Below are 20,269 nucleotides of genomic sequence, written 5' to 3'. Positions count from 1 at the left end.
TCCCAGAATTATCATGTTAAGGGGGAAATACTGCAAGCAACCAGAAAGAAACAATTCAAATATCAATGAGCCACAGTCAGGAATATGCAAGAATTAGCAGCTTCTACACTAAAGGATCTCTACCTTGCAATATGATATTCTGGAAGACAAAGGATCTTGGTTTACAACCAATAATCAACTACTGAGGAAAACTGAGCATAATCTTTCAGGAGAAAAGATGGACACTCAATGAAATAGGGGACCAGAGCAGATCAGAAAATTCAGTCGTCTAATATAAGACTCAGGAGAAGCATAAAAAGGTAAACAGGAAAAAAGAAAAAGGAAACATGTTATTCAATAATGTTAAACTGTTTACATCCCTATATGGGGAAATGATGCTTATAACTCTTCAGAACTGTATCTCTATTAGAACAGGTAGAGAATATGGGTTTAAGTTGATTTTGATGTGATGAGATAAAAAAAAATTAAGAGATGAAAAAAAAGATTACATTGGGGGGAAAAAGGGGGAATAACAATGGAGTAAATTACATTACATGAGGAGGGGCAAAAAATCTGCTACTATATAGAAAATGAATGGAATGGGTGAACATTGTTTGAACCTTATTTCCAATGAATTTGGCTCTTCCACATATGAAAGAAAAAAGAAGGAAAGGTTGATAAAAGGAGGGCAGAAGTAGAAGGAAAGGGAGAAAGAAAAGTGGGTGCTGATAGACGAGAAAGCAGATTGAGGGAGATGGAGGATGAAAGAAAAGAGAAAAGGATGGGGCATGAGAGGAAGATTCTGGACAAAGAATTAGTCTCAAAAGTAAGAACATCTTAGTTTCAACTCCTGTCACTGACATATACATATATTCTGACACAGTGTGCACCCCCAAAATTCACTTAACCCTTCTGTGACCCAGGGAATTCTCTAAGACTAGACATTGCAGATTATATGCTGAACTGTATCAATAAAGAGTTTCTAAGAATTCCTTATCCCAATGAAATCATAAGTCTAGTCTCAGTAAAAGAAAAGAATCAAGCATTCATTAAGTAATTCTGATCTACCAGATATTTTATTAGGTATTAGTGATTCAAAAGAAAAATTAAATATTTTCTGGCTTCAAAAAGATAATATTTTATCAATATTCTTTATTGAAGAAATATGTATGCCTTAAAATCTATGTGTATATATATGTATATTATGTATCTATGATGTGTGTATGTATGTATTTGTAGCATTTTTAAATAAATATATATGCATATATGCCTAATTGCTAGTTTCCACTACATCTGTTATAATTCCTGGTTTTTTTCACATTCTGGGGTGGGTTTTTTCTTTTTAACATTTCCCCCCTGCATTTATTTTCATGTAACTAGAATTATCCATACAACTGTGTTCACTTGCTCTTTGGCCATGCTCTGTTTGGGGAAAAGTCCAATTGCTAAGAATTCTACTATTCAGCAGTGCCCTTGAGTGACTCCAGATTTTCCAGTTGTTCACTTTATCCTTGGATATAACTAAGTTACATCATTTCAACAGATGAAAGCAAGGTGAACACTTAGCAAATCACTATTGACTTACAGAATCCTGCCAAAATCACAAACACCATGAGACAGCACTTCAGAATGATCCAATGAAGTTTTTTTTCTTCAGTTCGTTTTACTGTGGTGGGGAGGGGGAAGAAGGGTTTCTTGTGCATAATTTGGGTGACAAACACAAGTAAAGAGACATGCTAATTTTATTGAAAATTTGTGAATAATTTTCACCTGGAAAAGATGAAAAAGCTGGTTCCTTCCAGCTCTCAATCATATAATTCTCTTATTCAATGGTAGAGGAGTAAGCATAGATTCATAGATTGAGAGGTGGAAGAGACTTTAGAAGGCCTCAAGTCCTCTGCCCTAATTTTATAGAGAAAACTGAGACTCAAGGAGGTAAAGCAATTGCCTAAGACCACACACACTTTTATTAAATAACAGAACTTGAATCTGAATCTGCTTCTCTGTCTCTCATTCTAGTATTTCTTCCATTGTACACCAATACCTTTCTGCAGATATAAAGAAGGAGGCCTTCCATCCTAAGTTGGAAGTCTCTCTAAATATAGATCTCAGAGTAGTACTAGTCACCTACAAAGGAGAGAGAACATATCAAAAACAGGTGGGGGAGAGATGAGAGTGGGATAGTGGAAGCACTGCAGACTAACTTTATAATTGTGGCAATGTCAAGACTTGTGAAATGTCAGTCTAAAAAATACTGGATTTGGTCCAAAAGCACAATGTTACTGTAATGCTACCTGTTTTGAAAGACTTTGAAAATCAACCTAAATGTGATTCATACAGAAACCTTAGTCTTCCCTTTGGGAAGTCTCATCCCCATTTACATTTTAGCTTAATAATCTAACTGCCAATGAAAGGGACAATTTGAGGTGTGACTACAACTCTTCCCTTTTCCTAGGTAGCCAGATAGAATGCGTTGGCAGATACAGTCAGAACAGATTTCTGTTAGGGCAGAGTTTCATGGCCTCCTATTCCATTATTTGCCAATACTCGTGTGTGTGTGTGTGTGTGTGTGTGTGTGTGTGTGTGTGTATGTTTGTGTGTGTGTGTGTGTATACATACAGGGCTGAAGGTTGTTATTAGATATCATAAGAATAGTCTTATTTTCAGAGACATTACTTACTTCCACAAAGTAGATGAGTCTAATTTTCATGAAGGTAGACCAAGAAAACAGGCAAAATTATGAAACCCACCAGGTTTCAGCCACTTTCACTTTGCCTTTAAAAATGCATTCTCATTCATAACTATAGCATTTAGAAAAGTTCAAAAGACATAATCCCAGCATGGTTATTAATAAAAAGATGATCATTTGGCTATCTTTCTTAAAATAAAAACCCTTCATGGCAGTTTATATGCCCTTGGAAGTGCAGATATTCCTGAGGATGGCCATCAACTCTGATTGGTTAAAGATTAATGAGAGAAAGAATATTACAGTAAGGGTTTTGGTATATATGACTTGGATCACCCACATTTTGGGCAAAGAGACTGTGGGCAAAGAGAGATAAGTTTCCTGTCTGACAAAAGGAAGAATTGTCATTTTTCCAGACCTGTTTGAGTAAACAATGAGAATCTTCTCCTTAACCCAAACTTAGAATTTCTTTTACAACCTGTTTAGGTCTTGGTCTGAGTCAATCTTTGAGAAGGATTTCCTGGACTTGTTGATTTCTGCATGAGGAAACAGAAAAAAGGAAGAACCTTGGTTCTGATTCAATAATTAGATATTGATACAAGAGAAAAATAATTATTTATTTCATAAGTTATAACCAGAATATTCACATGCCCCTCCTCTTAAATCCTGTAACAATAATCTTAGCTTCTTATGTCTAGTAATGGCCAGAGACTAGAGAATCAGTCCTTCTCTTTCATATAAAGGTGACTTTCAATCAATCAGCTTTGCAGATGAATTCTGAAAGTTCTGAAGGCCATAGTAATTATGAAGAATCCTTTCATCCATCCTAAACCTTTACGTGTTGCAGGTGTGCTATTTCTGAACACCACCAACAAGCATTTATTCTCAATGATTGTGAAAATAAAATAGAACAAAGGATGTTATTAGAATTGTGGGGCCTATTTTCAAACTATTAAACAATTTTCACTCACAACAAATTTCTTTGCCCTGGCCAGATTTGTAGATCAGAGCTTATGAACTAGTAAATTAACTAAATTCTATTCTTTTTCAATTCAACATTGCACATATTTGTGCAATTTGTGCAGTGACAACCTATTTCTTCCACAGTATCTTAGAACTTTGTTTGACTTTGACCAAATTCAGTTATTGTTAAAAGATATACTTTCTTGACTAGTAGGCAAATCTACCACATTGAAATAAAACTGCAATGGATAAGAATTTTCAGATGCTCTATTATTTCATTAAGTGGTCTCTAATGCATTGAACCTTGTAGATTAAAATATGAAAGTAGAGATATGCTTAACATCAAATCTATTCTAAAAGGGAACTAGCATCCAACCATTCTGAAATTCAATTGGAATTATGCTAAGTAAATAACCCAAATGTTCATACCTTCTAACCAAGATGTCTACCATTGGATATCTAACTGAAGGAGGTCAAAGATTAAGCAAAAAAGGGGAATCATAAATACCAAATTATTCATAGCAGTAAGTTTTCATTTTGATAGCAACAAAAAACTGAATAGGAGAATATGTGCCTATCTTTTGGAGAATAACTAAACAAATCATAGTACATTAATATAATATTTTTGAACCTGCAAGTAATGATTAATATGAAGAAATCAGAGAAGCATGGTAAAACTTATATAAATTTATGCAAAGTGAAATAAAAATGACCAAGAAAATAAGATATACTACAACAGTGCAAAAAGAAAGAACAACAAAACTGAAACTGAATGCAGTATTAAGTACAAAGTACAAACTTAGACCCAAAAGAGAGTTAAGAAAAAATACTTCTCTCCCTTTTTTGCAGAGGTATATAGCTATGGGGATGGAATCTTTCATATACTGTCAGACTAGGATGATACTTTGTTTAATCCTACTGAACTACATTTTTTGGATTTTTGTTGTAATGAATAACTGTGTAAGGGAATAGGAAAGCTATATCAAGAAATGAATTTGCTTTAAGAATAAGAGAAATCAATACAGACTTTTTCCCTCCCTCCAAATTTTTTTCATTCTGAATTTAACACACTCCCCCCCCCAAAAAAAGCATTTCTATATACATAGCAAAACACAGAAAGTTTATGAAATTGTGGGTCTTCATTTAATATCACCAAATATATAAAGCATTTAATAAAATCTGAATATTCCTTTCAAAGCTGTCTTCCTTGTCTGTGCTTCCTTTTGAATTGCCTCTTGTTCTCTTTTATGCATTAAAAATGTTTAATGGGTCCTTTTTTTTTCATTATGATCCCCCAATGTAGACTTAGCTATTTGAGCTCTAACCTCTGATGCCCACGTCTTTCAAACAAACAGTGTTTAGTGTATCAGCATTTACTAACTCTCATTCCCAACTTAGCCTCTCCTCTGGATGCAAATGTACCAGAACAAATGGCAATGTTACCAAAAATTGCCCAGGCACTTCAGGGTCACAAGCACCAAAAAAGCTCTTCCCAAAGGCATCATTTTATATGTGGGTCATGGCCAAGGGTCCTAAGAGCTCTGCTGTATGACCACATCCACAACCTTACCTGGCAACTAACTGCTTCATTCTGTCCTCGCTTTCAAGCTTTCTGTAGCTTACTGCATACTTCCCATTGTTTGTTTCCCATAAATCTCTGATGTAGCCCCTTTAGATAGAAGGGTAGAAGCAATTAACTGGCCCCTCTGTCCAGAATATGCTTGCTCTCCACCCCTTGTAATTCTCCTGCCTCTGCATCTTGCTGTACTGTTCTTTCCTATGGCATTAAATGTATGTTTCTAAAGAAATGAGTGCTGTCTTTTGCCTATGTAGACCTATGTGCCCACATGGATCTATCTAGTTAGTGCTCACAGGGAGGTAAGAATGATATCTTTTGAATCTTCCCTCCTTCCCCAACCCTTCTCCAAAGGAGACTGATTCCTGCCAGGAGAAAAAGAAGGAGGTTGGGACCTTAAACTGGTATTCTGTTTTCTGGTATTCTCTGAGGAGAACTCTCTATCTCTGAGGAGAAATAGAGAATACAGAGCTAGGATTATACTTGCTCTCTTAAATATTGTTAGTCTAGGTTCAAGCTATGCCCCTGATTAGTACTCTTTGATGTAGAAGTATCCCAAGTTACAAATCCAAGGCTTGATCTCCTTCCAACCAAATGCTAGTTCCACAATGAATGTACATTAAACATCCAAACAGATGGCATTCAAACAGAAATCGGAGCAAGAATCATATGAGAACATCAGATAATATTCAGGGTGAATGAGCTTTCCCATTGAAACCAAGAAAACTAAATTCAACCAAGACAGAGAGAATCTAAAACCTCACCCAAGGAAACCTAAAGAAAAAGTGGAACTGTTTGTCCTATCAAAGCCAGAAGCTAGAAGATCAGTATCTCTCTTAACCTTCATTAATTCTGTACAACATAGGTGTAAAGCACCAACAATCACCAGTTAAATAAACAGCTTTTCAGTACCAAGAAAAGTTCTGAGGCAAGATTTTAAAAGGATAACAAAAGAGACAGATCAAAAGAGTTTAGGAATTGCTGGTAGTATTTTCACTTTAATGCTTCTTTTAAGAAGTAGGGGAAGAGATGAGGAACTTTACCTGAAGTTAATCTGGGCTATTCCCACATGAAATAGTTACTAGGAAAAGTCCCCAATGGTGATTAGCCATTGCTGTTATTACTCTAATCAACATAAAATTACAAGATGACTGGGTTAGCTCCATTTGCCATAAAGCAAATACTGATAGTTCCTTGGAGAGTCCTTTTTCCAGGTCAAAAAAAAAAAAAATCCAAAACTGGTGGAGTAAAAGAAAATTTAAATGGCTAACCTAAAGCCACTCAGTGAGTTAGTGACAGAAAAAACAATACTAAGAAAAAATTCTGACCTCACTCTACTCCCATCCCCTTTGCCACATTGTCTCTCTAGTACAACTTAGAACCTTGTAACAATATTGACTAATCAAAATAGCTTTATCTTTCCTTCAGATAGTCAACAATTTACCTTGCCAGGCACAGTCTGTGAACCGGTCCACCTTCTGGTAGGTTTTAGCAAATAATAAAACCCACCTCATCACACAATTTGGCGCTGAACAAAAGCTAGTCATGTACTCTGGTTTCCATACGTAGTTGTTTCCCAATATTTTAGAATAGGGGAGACCAAAGTGATCAAGAGATGGAGAGGACTGGGGGCATGTAGAGTGTACTGACTTTTTATGGGAATCCACAAATATTAGATCATTTTGGTTATCTCCCTTAGCTGTCCCATAGACCAGACTAAAATGGGTAAGGAAATCACTGACCTGAGGTCCATATTTGTCCATCCATCTGCATTTCTGGATGTCCTAGAAGCATCTCAAACTCAACCTGTCTTAAACCAAGCTTATTATCTTTCCTTTGAAACTATGAGCCAATAGGGTGATTTTGGCAATCAAAAGAAATGGATGAAATGTTGTGTTGATTACTTGTTATAGTGTCTGGTATGAGTTCAGAATTAGTCTAACTGTATAATTACCAGCTAGGAGAATATCTGGAATATTGGGTCCAGGTTTGGGTATCACCTTCAGGAGAGACACTGACAAGGTAAAATATATCCCCAAAAAACATTAACAAAGATAGTTAGAGAAATCCTTGCAACCTAGTCATTAGACTAGGAGAAATTAGAACAGGAAATTTAGAGTCAGAAGAACCGACTCCCCATTCTCACTATTAGATATTTCATGTCTCTGAGCCTCAATCTCCTTGACTTTAAAATAGATTGTTGGACTAGATTATTTCTAAGATCCTTTCTTGATTTGAACCTTTTTTCTTTTGTGTATATAATACAAATGGTTGGAAGAACTGGGATATTAGGATGAACAATAGAAGGCTAAAGGGAGATAGCCTGGCAATCTAAATATTTGAGGAATTATAGATGAACAACAAGCATTTGCTAAAAAAAAAAAAAAAAAAAAAGTAAACAAAATCATTATAATCCCTCAAGAAAATTTGATACCAAAATAACAGAGAGCAAAAACAGAAAGAAAACTATAGCTCAATTCTCTAATGAATATTAGTACAAAAAATTTTAAATAAAATACTAGCATCATTGTATCATAAATAATATGATAATATGAACAGGTAAAATTTACGCCAAGAATACAGGACTTGTTCAATATGAAACCATGCCAATAACAAAAGTTATATGATTATATCAATAGATATAGAAAAAGCTTTTGATAAAATACATTAATCATTTCTACTAAAAACATTAAAATGCCAGGAATAAAAGGAGCTTTTCTCAAAATAAGTAGTTTCTATTAAAAACCAAAGCAAACATTATTTGTAATTGGGATAAACTAGAAGCCTTCCTAATAGATGAGTAATAAAGCAAGGATGTCCATTATCATCACTATTATTCACCAGTGTACTAGAAATGATAGTTATAGCAAAAAAGATAAGGCGAACTTGAAGAAATAATAATTGGCAATGTGGAAATTGCTGTTCTGAAATATGGCATAATTAGAGAACTCAAGAGAATCAATGAAAAAGCTAATCAAATAATTGAAAACAAAGTTGTAGGATATAAAATACACTCATACAAACCATCAGCATTTCTACATATTATCAATAAAACAGCACTAAAAATAGAAAGATAAATTACTTTTAAAATAAGTGCAGATAATATAAACCACATGGAAGTCTACTACTAAGACATTCAGGAACTATATGAAGACAATTATAAAATATTTTTAATACAAATCAAGACAAACTTAAACAAATGAAATACTATTAATTGCTCTTGGGTAGGCTGAGCCAACATAATAAAAATGAGAATTCTACCTAAATTGACAAAAAACTACCTATCATGCTCCTTTCCTAATTGTGAACCAATCAATTGTTCCATTTAAGATTCTAACTGTTGTTTCTTGACACACAGGATATAAATAAGATGATCTGGTACTCCCATTTTTTTTTTTTAGGATTTACCACAATTTATTGTGCTTCACACAGGCAAAGAATTTAGTATTGTCAATTAAGCAGAAGAAAATATATTTCTAAAACTCCCTAGTTTTCTTCACAATCCAATGAATAGTGTCAATTTGGTCTCTAGTTCCTCTGCCTCTTTGAAAAAGAACTTCTGGTAATTCTTGATTCAATATTGCTGAAGCCTAGCTTTCAAAATTTTAGGCATAAACTTGCTGTCAAGTGAAATGAGCACAATTGTTCCCTAGTTGGAAGATTCTTTGGCATTGCCCCTTTTTAGGATTGGGTCATAAACATACATTTTCTAATCCAGTGGCCATTCAAATGGATATTCCCTTTTTTCTGCTGATGAGTTAGTTTTTGCTGGTGTCAGAGAGTTACTCCTACTTTTTAGATATCTCTAGGCCCACAATGGTTTTTTCTACTAACAAGTTAATATCTTCTTTCCAACTTTGATTTCTAATTTAGAGCTTTGTGCCAGGGACAGGTTCTTCTCCAGTTATATTTTCAGGCCAACCACTAGTGTGATTGACCTTGCTTGGTCTTACACTGGGTCTTCTGAGTTTCTTTGCTAGCCTCTATCTTCTGATCTAATAATACCAGATCTTGGAGATTCAAAGGGTTTGACCTTTAAGGCCATTTTCTGGAATTTCAGATTAGTATTAGGGACATTGAAAAACTTGTGCCTCAGTCTGAGAGCTGCTGCTCCTTGCTGTTCCTTAGCTTTAACTCTTTCAAGGCCTCCAATCTGGGACTTTCTAACCACCCTAGAGTTGTCTCAAGAGGCCCTTTACTCTTAGTACTTTTGGCCACATAGACTGGTAGGCTACACAGGTCTCTAGCCAATATCTAGCCATAATGAGGCTACCCTACACTAGTCCTGGCTTTGTTAACCACATTTTTTTCTTATTGCCCTCTGGCATTTGGCTTAACTCTTTCTTTATTGGATTTCTTGATTATTATTTAATCTTGTGTGAACTTTAGAGTTTTATTGAAGTACATATGCAAAAGTTTCCATTTAGGCAGCCATCTTGGCAAAAAGTTTTCTTTGATTGACATTCAAGTCTTAGATTATTTATGGTTATTTATACTAATTCAGGGAATTAGAACCATGGCTTTTTCTTAGGCGGACCCCACTTGGAGTATTAATGACGACCTCACAGAATTGTTAGAAGCATTGAATAATATATATTCAGTATATATAATATATATATGTATATATATATATGAATAATATATATTCTTTGCAAATATTATATGTTATATGTTATTCTAATGTTATATGAAATTAGTTTTACTTTTATTCTGGGCATTTTAAGAGGTTTGTTGATTTTTGTTGTTTAAAAATTTTCAAGTGTTACCTAAATGTTAGTCTTATCATTATTATCCTGGGAGCCACATTGTGGGGTACCACATATTGAAAAACTCAGGCATGTGAAACAGACAGAATAATGAGTAATACTGGAAACCATGTCGTACAATGGTCACTTGAAACACTTGATACCATTTAGCCTCTAAAATAGAGGGATACTTAAGATCTTTGTCTTCAATTGTTTAAAGAAAAACACATAAAAAGATATCACATAAAAGATGGATTAGAAATATTCTGCTTTAGTGCAGAAAAATTAGGGCAAACAGGTTGAAAAAACAGACAAGTATATTTTTACTCAATGTGAGGAAGACTTTCTCAGCAATGGGATTTAACTAGAAATGAAATGGGTTCTAATATATCCTAATGAACTGGTTTTTAACATTTTAGTTGTCCTGAATGACCATTACTTTGGGTAAGCCATCCTTTAGATATGGGTAACACTATCTGGCTGACAAAGGTACTTTCAGTTCTACAAGTCTATGATTCCATGAAAATGACCTTTCTTCTAAAGAGAGTCTCATGACTGAAAACTATGTTTCATCAAAGTTCCAGTGCAGCACATACTGCTTTGTAATAGAAATGAGTATATATACTTTTTAAGTTATGCATCATGTAGAGGCATTAAAAATTTTTCTTTACTGTATTGCCTTGATAGGATATAGGTAGGAATAGCTAGGTGACACAGTGGATAGGATGATAGGTCTGAAATCAGGGAGACTTAAGTTCAAATTCAGATTCACAATTATAAGCTGTGTGTCCCTGGCCAAGTCATTTAATCTCTGCTTGTCCATTTCCTCATTTGTGAAATAAGAATAATAGTAACAGTGACAGATTTAAATGAGATAATAATTATGATATATTTAGTACATTGCTTGGCACATAGCAAGCATTATATAAACGTTTATTATTATTAGTCAATTTATTTTGCTTTTTATCTTGTGATGCCTTTTCTTTTGTGAATGCAGTCATTGTTTTTGCAGATCTATAGTTATCTATTTAAATATTAAAATCAATATATATATATATATAATTTAATATGCAAAATATAAAAGATGTTTTTAAAAAGCACTCCTGCAATAGTTTTTATTTTTAATGAGTTTTAATGAACTCATACAAGTTAAAATGAATGTCATTTCAGAAAAATACACTTTTGTCATTTTCTTAAATTTTCTGTACAATATACAAGAAATATACTAAGTATAAATTATACATAGATATATACACATAGAGGAATAACACCATCATAGATAATAGTTGATACTTAAAATATTAAATCAAATCTAAGTTATACACAATAGTTAAAACACTATTATCCATAGTCACAAATTATCATGTTTTTACTTATACTACATCTTTTAATTTAGCAGTAGAAAATGATAAAATGAAATCTAAAAACTAAGTTTTTAAAAATAAGTGATTTTTATCTTCATGGTATTTTTATAGCCACAGACTTAAAATGGACTGGCTTATTCACCTTCAAAAAACACTATTTGAAAGCCACATGCTTTTTTCATTGAAGAGAAAAATGAAATTGTCTTTTATTTTCTAAAGAATTCTCCTTGCCAAAATTGGTTCAAATATAAGAATAAGTGAGATATTATCACTTATACCTGTTTACTAGGTATTCCTGAAAAAATAAATTAATACATAATGAAAGAAAATATGTTACAACAAAGTTCAATGTTATTAGTACATTGAAATCATCTTTTTAAAACTAAAATTACGTTGCCTTAATTTTTAAGATCCAAAGACAGTTGAAAGACATTTTTTCACTTAGCTTTAATATCTGATTTTAACCTTTGTAAAAATTGTTTTCACAGCTGAAGAAGCAACCAGCGTGCCAGATGGCTAGTTTCACTAAAACGTGAATTGCTTTTCATATTTGTTTTTTGTTTTTCTAAATAATGGTTGGCTGATTTTTGTAAAAAATTTTGCAAAAAATTTGTTTAAAAAATTGATTTTGTATAAACAAAAAGGAGTTTCCTTAGGAAAAAAAAAATCCTCAACCAACTGCAACTCCTTCCTCCTGAAAAAATACTAATTTTCTGCTCCTTCTCCCTTTGAATAAAATATAGGCCTTGGTTGAAAGAAAGTTGATCTATCAATTTAAACAAGAATAGTTGTAAACTATTCTCTGTAGAAACACAATTCTATACTATATCTAAAATTATTCTTCAGATATCGTACTTTATTAGCAAGTACTAGTAAATAAAAACAGAATTATTGAAACACTTGAGCCCATCTTGTCACCCAAATTTAAAGCTTGAAGAGAACTTTGAAATCACTTTTTGCAATATCCCTTCCCCCTCTTGCAAATGAGGGAATTGAATTAGAGAGTGAATAATTTACTTGTTGATGGCCAAACAAGTAGTAAATATGGAGTTGAGGCTCAGATACAAATCCAGCTCCACATCCTACTGTTCCTACTGTACTATAGTTGGACTATAGTCCAACATTGTTTATTCTGCCTGCCATCAGATTGGCTGGAAGCAATGGCTTTTTCTAGACTTATAACATCACTTAGTGTTCTCTTCTCCTTTCAGTAAAACAATCACAGGTGTTTTAGTTTGTATTTGAAATCAATATCATTTGTTGGTGGTAAAATGCCCAAACCTAAACGAGACTGGTCTAAAGGAGGATATTTAACTTGACTATCAACAAGTTTCATTTCAAAATAAGAAAGCATGAGAATCAAAAATTGTTTGATTTCATGGACAGCAAACAATCTTCCAGGACACAATGACAGTCCTGATCCAAAGGGCATGTAGTAATATTTCAGCTTGATGCCATTATAATAGAAGTTGGTCTTTGGTTTTCCATTTTCATCAAGGTAACGGTCATATTTGAAAACCTGCAATTACAATGGAGAAAAAAATATCTCAAGAACTAGTTTGAAATAACTTCTAGATTATCTTTAATCACACTTTGTTGGCCTGAGTTTTAAGGTTGTGAATTATATTTATCTCTTACTTCACAATAGTATTTTAGTAACTCAAGAATATTACAATGGAGCAAAACTTATCCAATGACAAGGACACATGAGAAAAGATAGATAATAAAGACTTTTAAATCACTCTCCTGTCCTGTCTTTTCCTAGTAGATTGGCTTTCTGAGTTGGATTGAATTAGAAGATAGGAATCTATTAAAATAAGCACAGTTTCTTGGATATTGGGAATAAAAATATGATATTGATGTTTCCCATTTTGGAGAAAACAAAGACGTTTCAACCTTATCACCAGTACTACATCTATGACAGAACTATCTATTTGCAAAAAGCCAAATGTCAGAAAGAAAATCGGGGGAGGGGGGAGGAGGGAGAGAAATCATTCAGATGTTTCCACAATCCAAATTTTTAGCACCACACAAATCAAATATCTTAAAGAATGATCTGTGCAATGATATATTCTCAGTTTGCTTTTGCCCAGTTTTGATAGTGGCTTTAAGGAAAAATTACTTACCAAAGGATCAGGGTAGATTTCTGGATCAAAGTGCAGCAGTTGGGGATAAAAAGCTATTATGTCATCCTTCCTTATGCTATATGACCCCTCCTCTAAGTGCAAAGTGAAATCCTCTTTAGCAGCTCTGATGTTCAAAGATGCACTGCAAAGTCTTAAAGCCTCCTTGATTATACTATCTGTATAATAAAGAAACCAAGTGTTTAAAGAACTTAACAAGGTATAATCATCCCATATAATACACAACAACTCAATTCAAGCATTTTGCAATGGAAATAGTTCTGGGTTTGGAAAGAGATTATTTGGGTTGGCTTAAATCCTGGCTCTGACAATCTTTATGTAGCTATAGACAAATCACTAAACGTCTTTGGGCCACAGTTTATTTATCTAGAAAAGGAGGGAAATGGACTAGATATCCTTTAATGTCCCTTCCAACTATACTTCTACAATTTTATGAATATTTATTTAGGTCCCACTGTCTGCAAATTCATAACAAAACTTAGACAAAATAAAAAGCAGATGAGCATAGAAGATTGAAGTTAAAAACAGAATACGACAAGATAAGCTTTTCATCAGACTTTTCTGACTTCTCTTTGTTGCTGCTTTATTTTTACTGATTATTGTACATCATTTGGATGAATTTTTGAATCAGAAAGTCAAGGTCCAGTGTGATCTTTTGATCTTTAAAGACAAAATTCTAATCAATAAGAATTTGGACTTAATAATCCTATGGAATGATAATACATGATTACATGTGCATTATATCAAACATCTGGATAAAAAAATTAAATTTCAGCCAATCATTTGTGAGTATTTATAAATATCCAGTTATTTGGCACTGGATAAACAAAACAAACTGAATTTTTCCACTTTTATACAGATGGATATTTTGGCATGTGTTTAACTAAAGCTTAGAACATTAATTTGTTACAGGTTTTACAAATGAATATTTGGAGTCATATAGGAATTCTTCCTGCCTAAAAAAAGCAATAAAAGTAAAAAAGAAATAGATAATAAAAAAACTAAATTGTTATTCTAAATTAAGCAGAAAAAGTAAGCCTTGGCAGTAATCCTTTGCTCTCATTTTTATCTGTTGGTTGCCCTTTGATTGCTTTTTGTTGAAAGTCAAAGGTCATGTCTTTTAAATAATTTTTCTTATTGTCCAATTCACTTAGCTTAATAAGATAGAAAATAAAACATTAGGAAAATGTTCTGTGGCAATGCAAATGGAAAGCATACCTAGTACTGGCATATCATTTAGCTGCATTTGGCTCAGGCTTATAGGTTTGCCTTCAAAACTAATTTTTTGACCAGAATTTTCTAAAGTTTTTCTGACTTCTTCAGTAGCTGTCTTCATTGCTTCTGGACTCCTGTTAAAAAAAAAGAAAAGAAAAGAAAAGAAAAGGAAGGAAAAGATGCATAGAATGTTAGTTTTCATTACATCAAAATGAAATGTATATCGAAATGTAGATTTAAATTGGGTTGGGTTTTTTAGTCTTCTCTTAAATATCTGGTCAAAACTAGGTGAATCCTGGGAAAGTACATGATATTCCAATTTAGTTGTCATTGGCTAGAAGTAAATTTGTAATATAGAAATATAGTACCATCACTGAAAAGTATTGTTTCTCATAAGGGGTAGGAGAAGCTAAGTAGCTTATGAAAAGGTCTCACTTAAGATTAAAAAAAACCTATAAGAGTCATTCTATATGTCCTATATTATTCTGCCAAAGCTTCAAATAGAAAACAGCATTCACTTTTAAAACCCTATTTTCATCGTTTTTAGCATGAAGAGACTGGGATAGATGATCTTGAAATCTTTAAGGTTATTTTCCCCTCCTAGAAATTTGTAAGAATAAAAATAGCAGATATCCATTTAGTACTTTAGAATTTAAAAAACACTTTATAAATATTATCTCAATTGACCCTCACAACAACTCTGGGCTAGGTATTACAACTATTGTTGCTGTTATTGTTGTTGTCATTTTAAAGATGAGAAAACAGAAGATTAAAGATTAATGACTTGCCTATGAAGTGCCAAAAAGAGTATTAAATAAAAGTCTTGGGGCTCCATATCCAGAACTCAATCTGCCAAGCCTCATTGCCTCTCAAAGTCTATGATTCTATGGTTTCAGCCAGAATAAGAAATTTTCTGCTGCTACAAAAGTATTATGCAACAGCACTCTGAATTGCCAAAGGGTAACTAACACATAAAAATTCTCACATGGCTTCATTTTATGCATGAGTTCCATGTTAAGAGGTGTGTGCTATAAAATAGAAGTTAGTTGACAAGATATATTTGGCTGAAGAGTGTTAGCTATATGTTGACTATACAGTTGTAAGGAATTGCAGCATGGTCAAGAGCAATGGGTTTGGTGTCAGGAGAAAGTATAATGTAGCTGGGATCCTAGGGTACATCATTTAATTTCTTGGAGCCAGTTTTCTCTCTCCTAAAAAAAGAGAACAATCAATGTAAAATCTGTAATCAGGAAAGCACTTTGTGAATTTCAAGGTGCCATATCAGTGTAAATTGTTACTGGTATTAATTATACAATATCCATTTCATGATTTTACTTTACTGAAAAGTCAGTTCTTTGTAATATTTGGACACAGAGTATTTTCATAGATTTGAAGAGCTCTGCCAATTTCCTTGAGTAGTAAGCAATCACATTATATATGATGAATATATTATATATGTCAACATATATAATACATAAACATAAAGGAATGACATATAATAAAAATGTAAGAGGATAATGTATATACATATATATGAAAAAGATTAAGTTTAAGTTCTACAAGATTGACTAAAAGATGATAATGAATCAAGAGTTATGTGATTATCAGAATGAATGATAAGGGCACAATAGATATTTGAGGGGGAAAAGTAAAAGCCTATAAAAATGAAACATTGCCCCAGTACCTGTCTGAAATATCCCTTCCTTTAAGATTTCAAGATCATCTAGCCCAGTCCCTTCAAGCTAAAAAAAGATGAACATAAGGTTTAAAAAAAATAAATACTATAAAATGCATCATGGACTTAAATGCAGGCACTCCTATTTAGCTTATAGCTTTCAGTCCCTGATTGATGACAGGACAAGAATTCTAAGTATTTTAATGCTAATAGTTGAAAAGGTAAATTTCCTTCTTTCTGCATCAATGATGTTATTTTACCTTATTGTGTGAAATAAGCACCAGAAAGTAGCAGGGAGTGTATTAGCTTGAGCTGCCCAAAGTAAGGCCAGGTGAGTTTTTGCCTTCTCCATGTCATCAAAGGTTGACAATGTGTCATTCAGGAACATGCGAGTAGTGATCAGTTCTGAGATATTATCTCTCTTCTGTAGATTTTCATGCCTCAGCGTTTCAGCCAATTTCTCCCTTGCATTATGAGCATTCTTAAACACATGGATTGGAAGCCCTGCCACCAAGGCTGGGAATATCTTGTCAAATTGCTTGAAGTTATTAAGGCTGTTTAGGATGAATGTTCTCTGTACTTCTTGCCTTGTAAGATCTTTGCCAAAGAGAGTTAAATAACCCGCCTCAAACATCACTCTGTAGCAGAAGGAACACATGCCCTCTGTCACCCAGCTGTCAGGATTTGTTTTGGAAAGAACTGATGGCTTCATGACATACTGGAGATTTTCCATCATGGCTTCAGTGAGGGAATTCAAGGCATCTCCCTGCAAGGTTTTAATCAAAGTCTCATGTACATTTTCAGTAGTATTTCCATCACTGGGATCAATGCTTCTGTGCCCAAATGCCTGTCATCAAACAAAATATGTGTGAGAAAATGAAAGCCTAATATAATACCATGAATAAGCTAAAAATAGAAATGATAGCCAAGGATATTTGCACACAAAACATGAAAAGCATAATGTTTCAGAGTTTACAAATATTGTGAAGATGGGGAATCTTTAAGTTAAGAACCCTAAATATTCTATAGTCAAAGTGATTCTTTTATGTAAGTAAATTATTTCTTGAACATGCAAGGTCATATATTTTATATAGGTTATAGAATAGTAAATTATAAATTTGCTCAGAATTTATGCTGTTCAAAAGGCATTACCTTTATAATTTTATTTCTTACTTTGTGCAACATATACTCTACCACAGCTAAACTGCTCTTCCTACTGATTCTTAGACATACTTTATTCTAATATCCTTGTCATCTATGATTTTCTATTCCCTTGGATACCATCTCCATGCCTATTCTTCATTACTAACTATTCTTAGTTTCTGTCTTCATCTTGCCAAATTGCTTTGAATTTGCTGTTATAGTTTGCATTTCCTTATCTGAATTTCTCATGGTAGAATATAAGAAGGTTGAGTCCTCAGCACTAAGGACAGTGCCTGCAACATTAGACAATGCTTTAAGATGCTTGTTGAATTTATTTGCAGCTTTGTTTCCTCTAAAATTAACTTTAAAACATTTGGAACTTGGGATAGACTGTCTTCTATTGTTATTCTCTTTATGTGTCTTGCATATGTCACAATTCATGTGTCTTTTATCCTCAACTACATTTTAAGCTTCTTGAAGTCAAGGTTGCTTCTTTATATTTTCCACAATACCTAACTCAATAAACTTACATTTAAGGCTTTATGTTATTGTTATTGTTGTTATTTTTTTAAATTAGCAATCAGGCATCATAGAAGTAAAAAAAAAATTAAATTTAACAGTCACCATTGTGACTAAGAAAAAGTTTTTAGAATTGTCACAGGTAGACAGCCTGCTTATAAAAAGACTTTCCAAATTTAGTTGGGTTGGCCCTCAGATTAGGAGAATCCAGGGTATTTCCAGGCCTCTTCTCAAAGACTTCTAGCTTGATGGGCCATGTTAGAGCTTCTACTTTGCTGATTTCAGAGACCCCATAATGTTAGGATGAGACCTAAGAAGAGGGCCTTGGTGATTAAGGATAGAAATAGTCACATAGTCAACTGGGTGTATATGAAGAATAATGTGATAGAAATTTAAATTGAAATTTTAAAAATTGTTACCTTTGCAGAGGTAGCGTAGTTAATTTTTTTCCAGTCAAAGTATTTTCCATGCCGCAATACTGTATTGTATGAAAAAGGATTGGTAATAAAATGTACATATTTTCCCATTAGTTTGCATGTAAAAATATGACCATATTTCCTTTTTTTTGTCCTGAGAAATTCAAGTGGATTAGCTCCAAACTGCAAAGCACAGCCTACATATGGAATTAGCCCATTGTCCAGAGGTGGTTCTCCTAATCGCCTGAAAGAGAAAAATACATACCAGAGAGGTTGAGCATGGCCAATTAGGTTTTTCCAAACCATAAAATTCAGCATAAGCTTTCCAAAAATCTGCTTCAAGATCTCATATGTAAATGTGGTACTATTCTTGTATCAGAATATGTATTTGACCTAACATATATGCATTCTCTCTGAGTGACCTTATTAGCTTTCCTGGGTTTAATTAACATCTCCGTGTCCACTGCCAGACCTATATATCCAGTCCCATCCTCTCCCTTGACCTAACTTGCCTTACAATTGACTATTATTTTGAACTTGATGTTCTAGAAATGACTCAGAACTCAACATTTATAAAACTTAACTCATTATCATTTTGCCCCAATCTAGCTTTCTTCCAGACTTACCTATTTCTGTCAAAGGTACCAACATTCTTCCAGTTTTCCAGATTTGTAACTTTAACAAAATTTCTACTTCTTGGCTTTCCTTCATCCCACACATCCAAATCTTGCAATAACTTCCTGCACATCTTGTTCCTTATTCCTTCTCTCTACTCATACAGCTACCTCTTTATTTCAAGTTCTCATCATTTCTTACCTAGGTTATTATAATAGCTTTCTAATAGGTTACTTTACCTCAAGTCTCTTCTCACTTATGTCCACTTTATACACTACTGGAAAGATGATTTTATGTATTCTTATGATCTATGTATGTGTGCACGAGTTGTTTTTCATTTTTATTGATATTTTTCTTTTTCTATCACCTCCACTGAACATATCTATAATTAAAATGGAATTCTCACCTTATTGAAATCACTCCAAAGACTGTGAAGACTGCCCAGAGAAAATCTATGACTCTTTAGAGGCTATTAAAAGGGACTTTAAAAATGAACAAACGCTAGAAAACACTGGTGTCTAAGCAAAAAAGTAAACATGATATGATATCAAGTATAAACAAGTCTCAAATGAAATAAACTTAAATGTAACATAAAAGTAAAACACTACTTACCTTCTCCTTATTCCAATAATAAGCCATAAGCAACAACAAACAGCTACAACAAAACCCCAGATCAAAGATATTGATATTGTCAACATTTTGGAATCCTACAGGAAACTTCTGAGAAGCTGAAGAACCTGAATTCAAATGAGTAAGGAAATATTGAACAAAGACCTCAGCATACGTTTTTATATATGGGAGAACATAGATTCATTAACCTGAACATAAATGGCCAAAGCAAACAATTTACTACTTGTTCTATCTGGATCCAAAAAAAAAAAAAAGCAGTATCTGCTGGACAGTTATAAGAGTGGCCTTGAACTAAGTCCATAGGTATGAGGAAAGGTTCCAAAACAATCAAAGAGCTGCAATACTTGATAAATTGAAGGTCTCTCAGAAATATGTTGACCTATCACCTAAGTTTAGCCACTGTAATTAACAGTACAAATTTAACCTAATAAATACAAATAAATATGAATAATACTTTTTAGATTGAATTATGTTCAGTAGAGATGTAGAACATAACATTTGCAGTAAAGAATGAAATAAATTATTTGGCAGCCTAATGAACTCAATCCTTTGATTTTTAAGAAAGAAAATGTCTTATCTGATTAACCAAAGGGAGAATT

The 20,269-nt window shown here is 33.3% G+C and overlaps 1 protein-coding gene across 1 annotated transcript; it reads right to left on the bottom strand.

The window, feature by feature from the left end:
• Positions 1–11,071: 11,071 nt before the first annotated feature.
• Positions 11,072–19,826, bottom strand: LOC100926104 (cytochrome P450 7A1). Its single transcript, XM_003759756.3, has 6 exons — positions 19,653–19,826; positions 18,429–18,669; positions 16,608–17,194; positions 14,676–14,806; positions 13,440–13,615; positions 11,072–12,832 (listed from the first exon to the last, which is right to left on the bottom strand). The coding sequence occupies exons 1-6, from the start codon at positions 19,736–19,738 to the stop codon at positions 12,533–12,535; spliced, it is 1,521 nt and encodes a 506-aa protein (XP_003759804.1). The 5' UTR covers positions 19,739–19,826; the 3' UTR covers positions 11,072–12,532.
• Positions 19,827–20,269: the final 443 nt, after the last annotated feature.

Source organism: Sarcophilus harrisii, chromosome 1 (assembly GCF_902635505.1).
Source record: "Sarcophilus harrisii chromosome 1, mSarHar1.11, whole genome shotgun sequence".
In the NCBI taxonomy this organism is placed as follows: domain Eukaryota; kingdom Metazoa; phylum Chordata; class Mammalia; order Dasyuromorphia; family Dasyuridae; genus Sarcophilus; species Sarcophilus harrisii.
The sequence above is the reverse complement of the archived record's forward strand: the minus strand, read 5'-3'. Positions and strand labels throughout refer to the sequence as shown.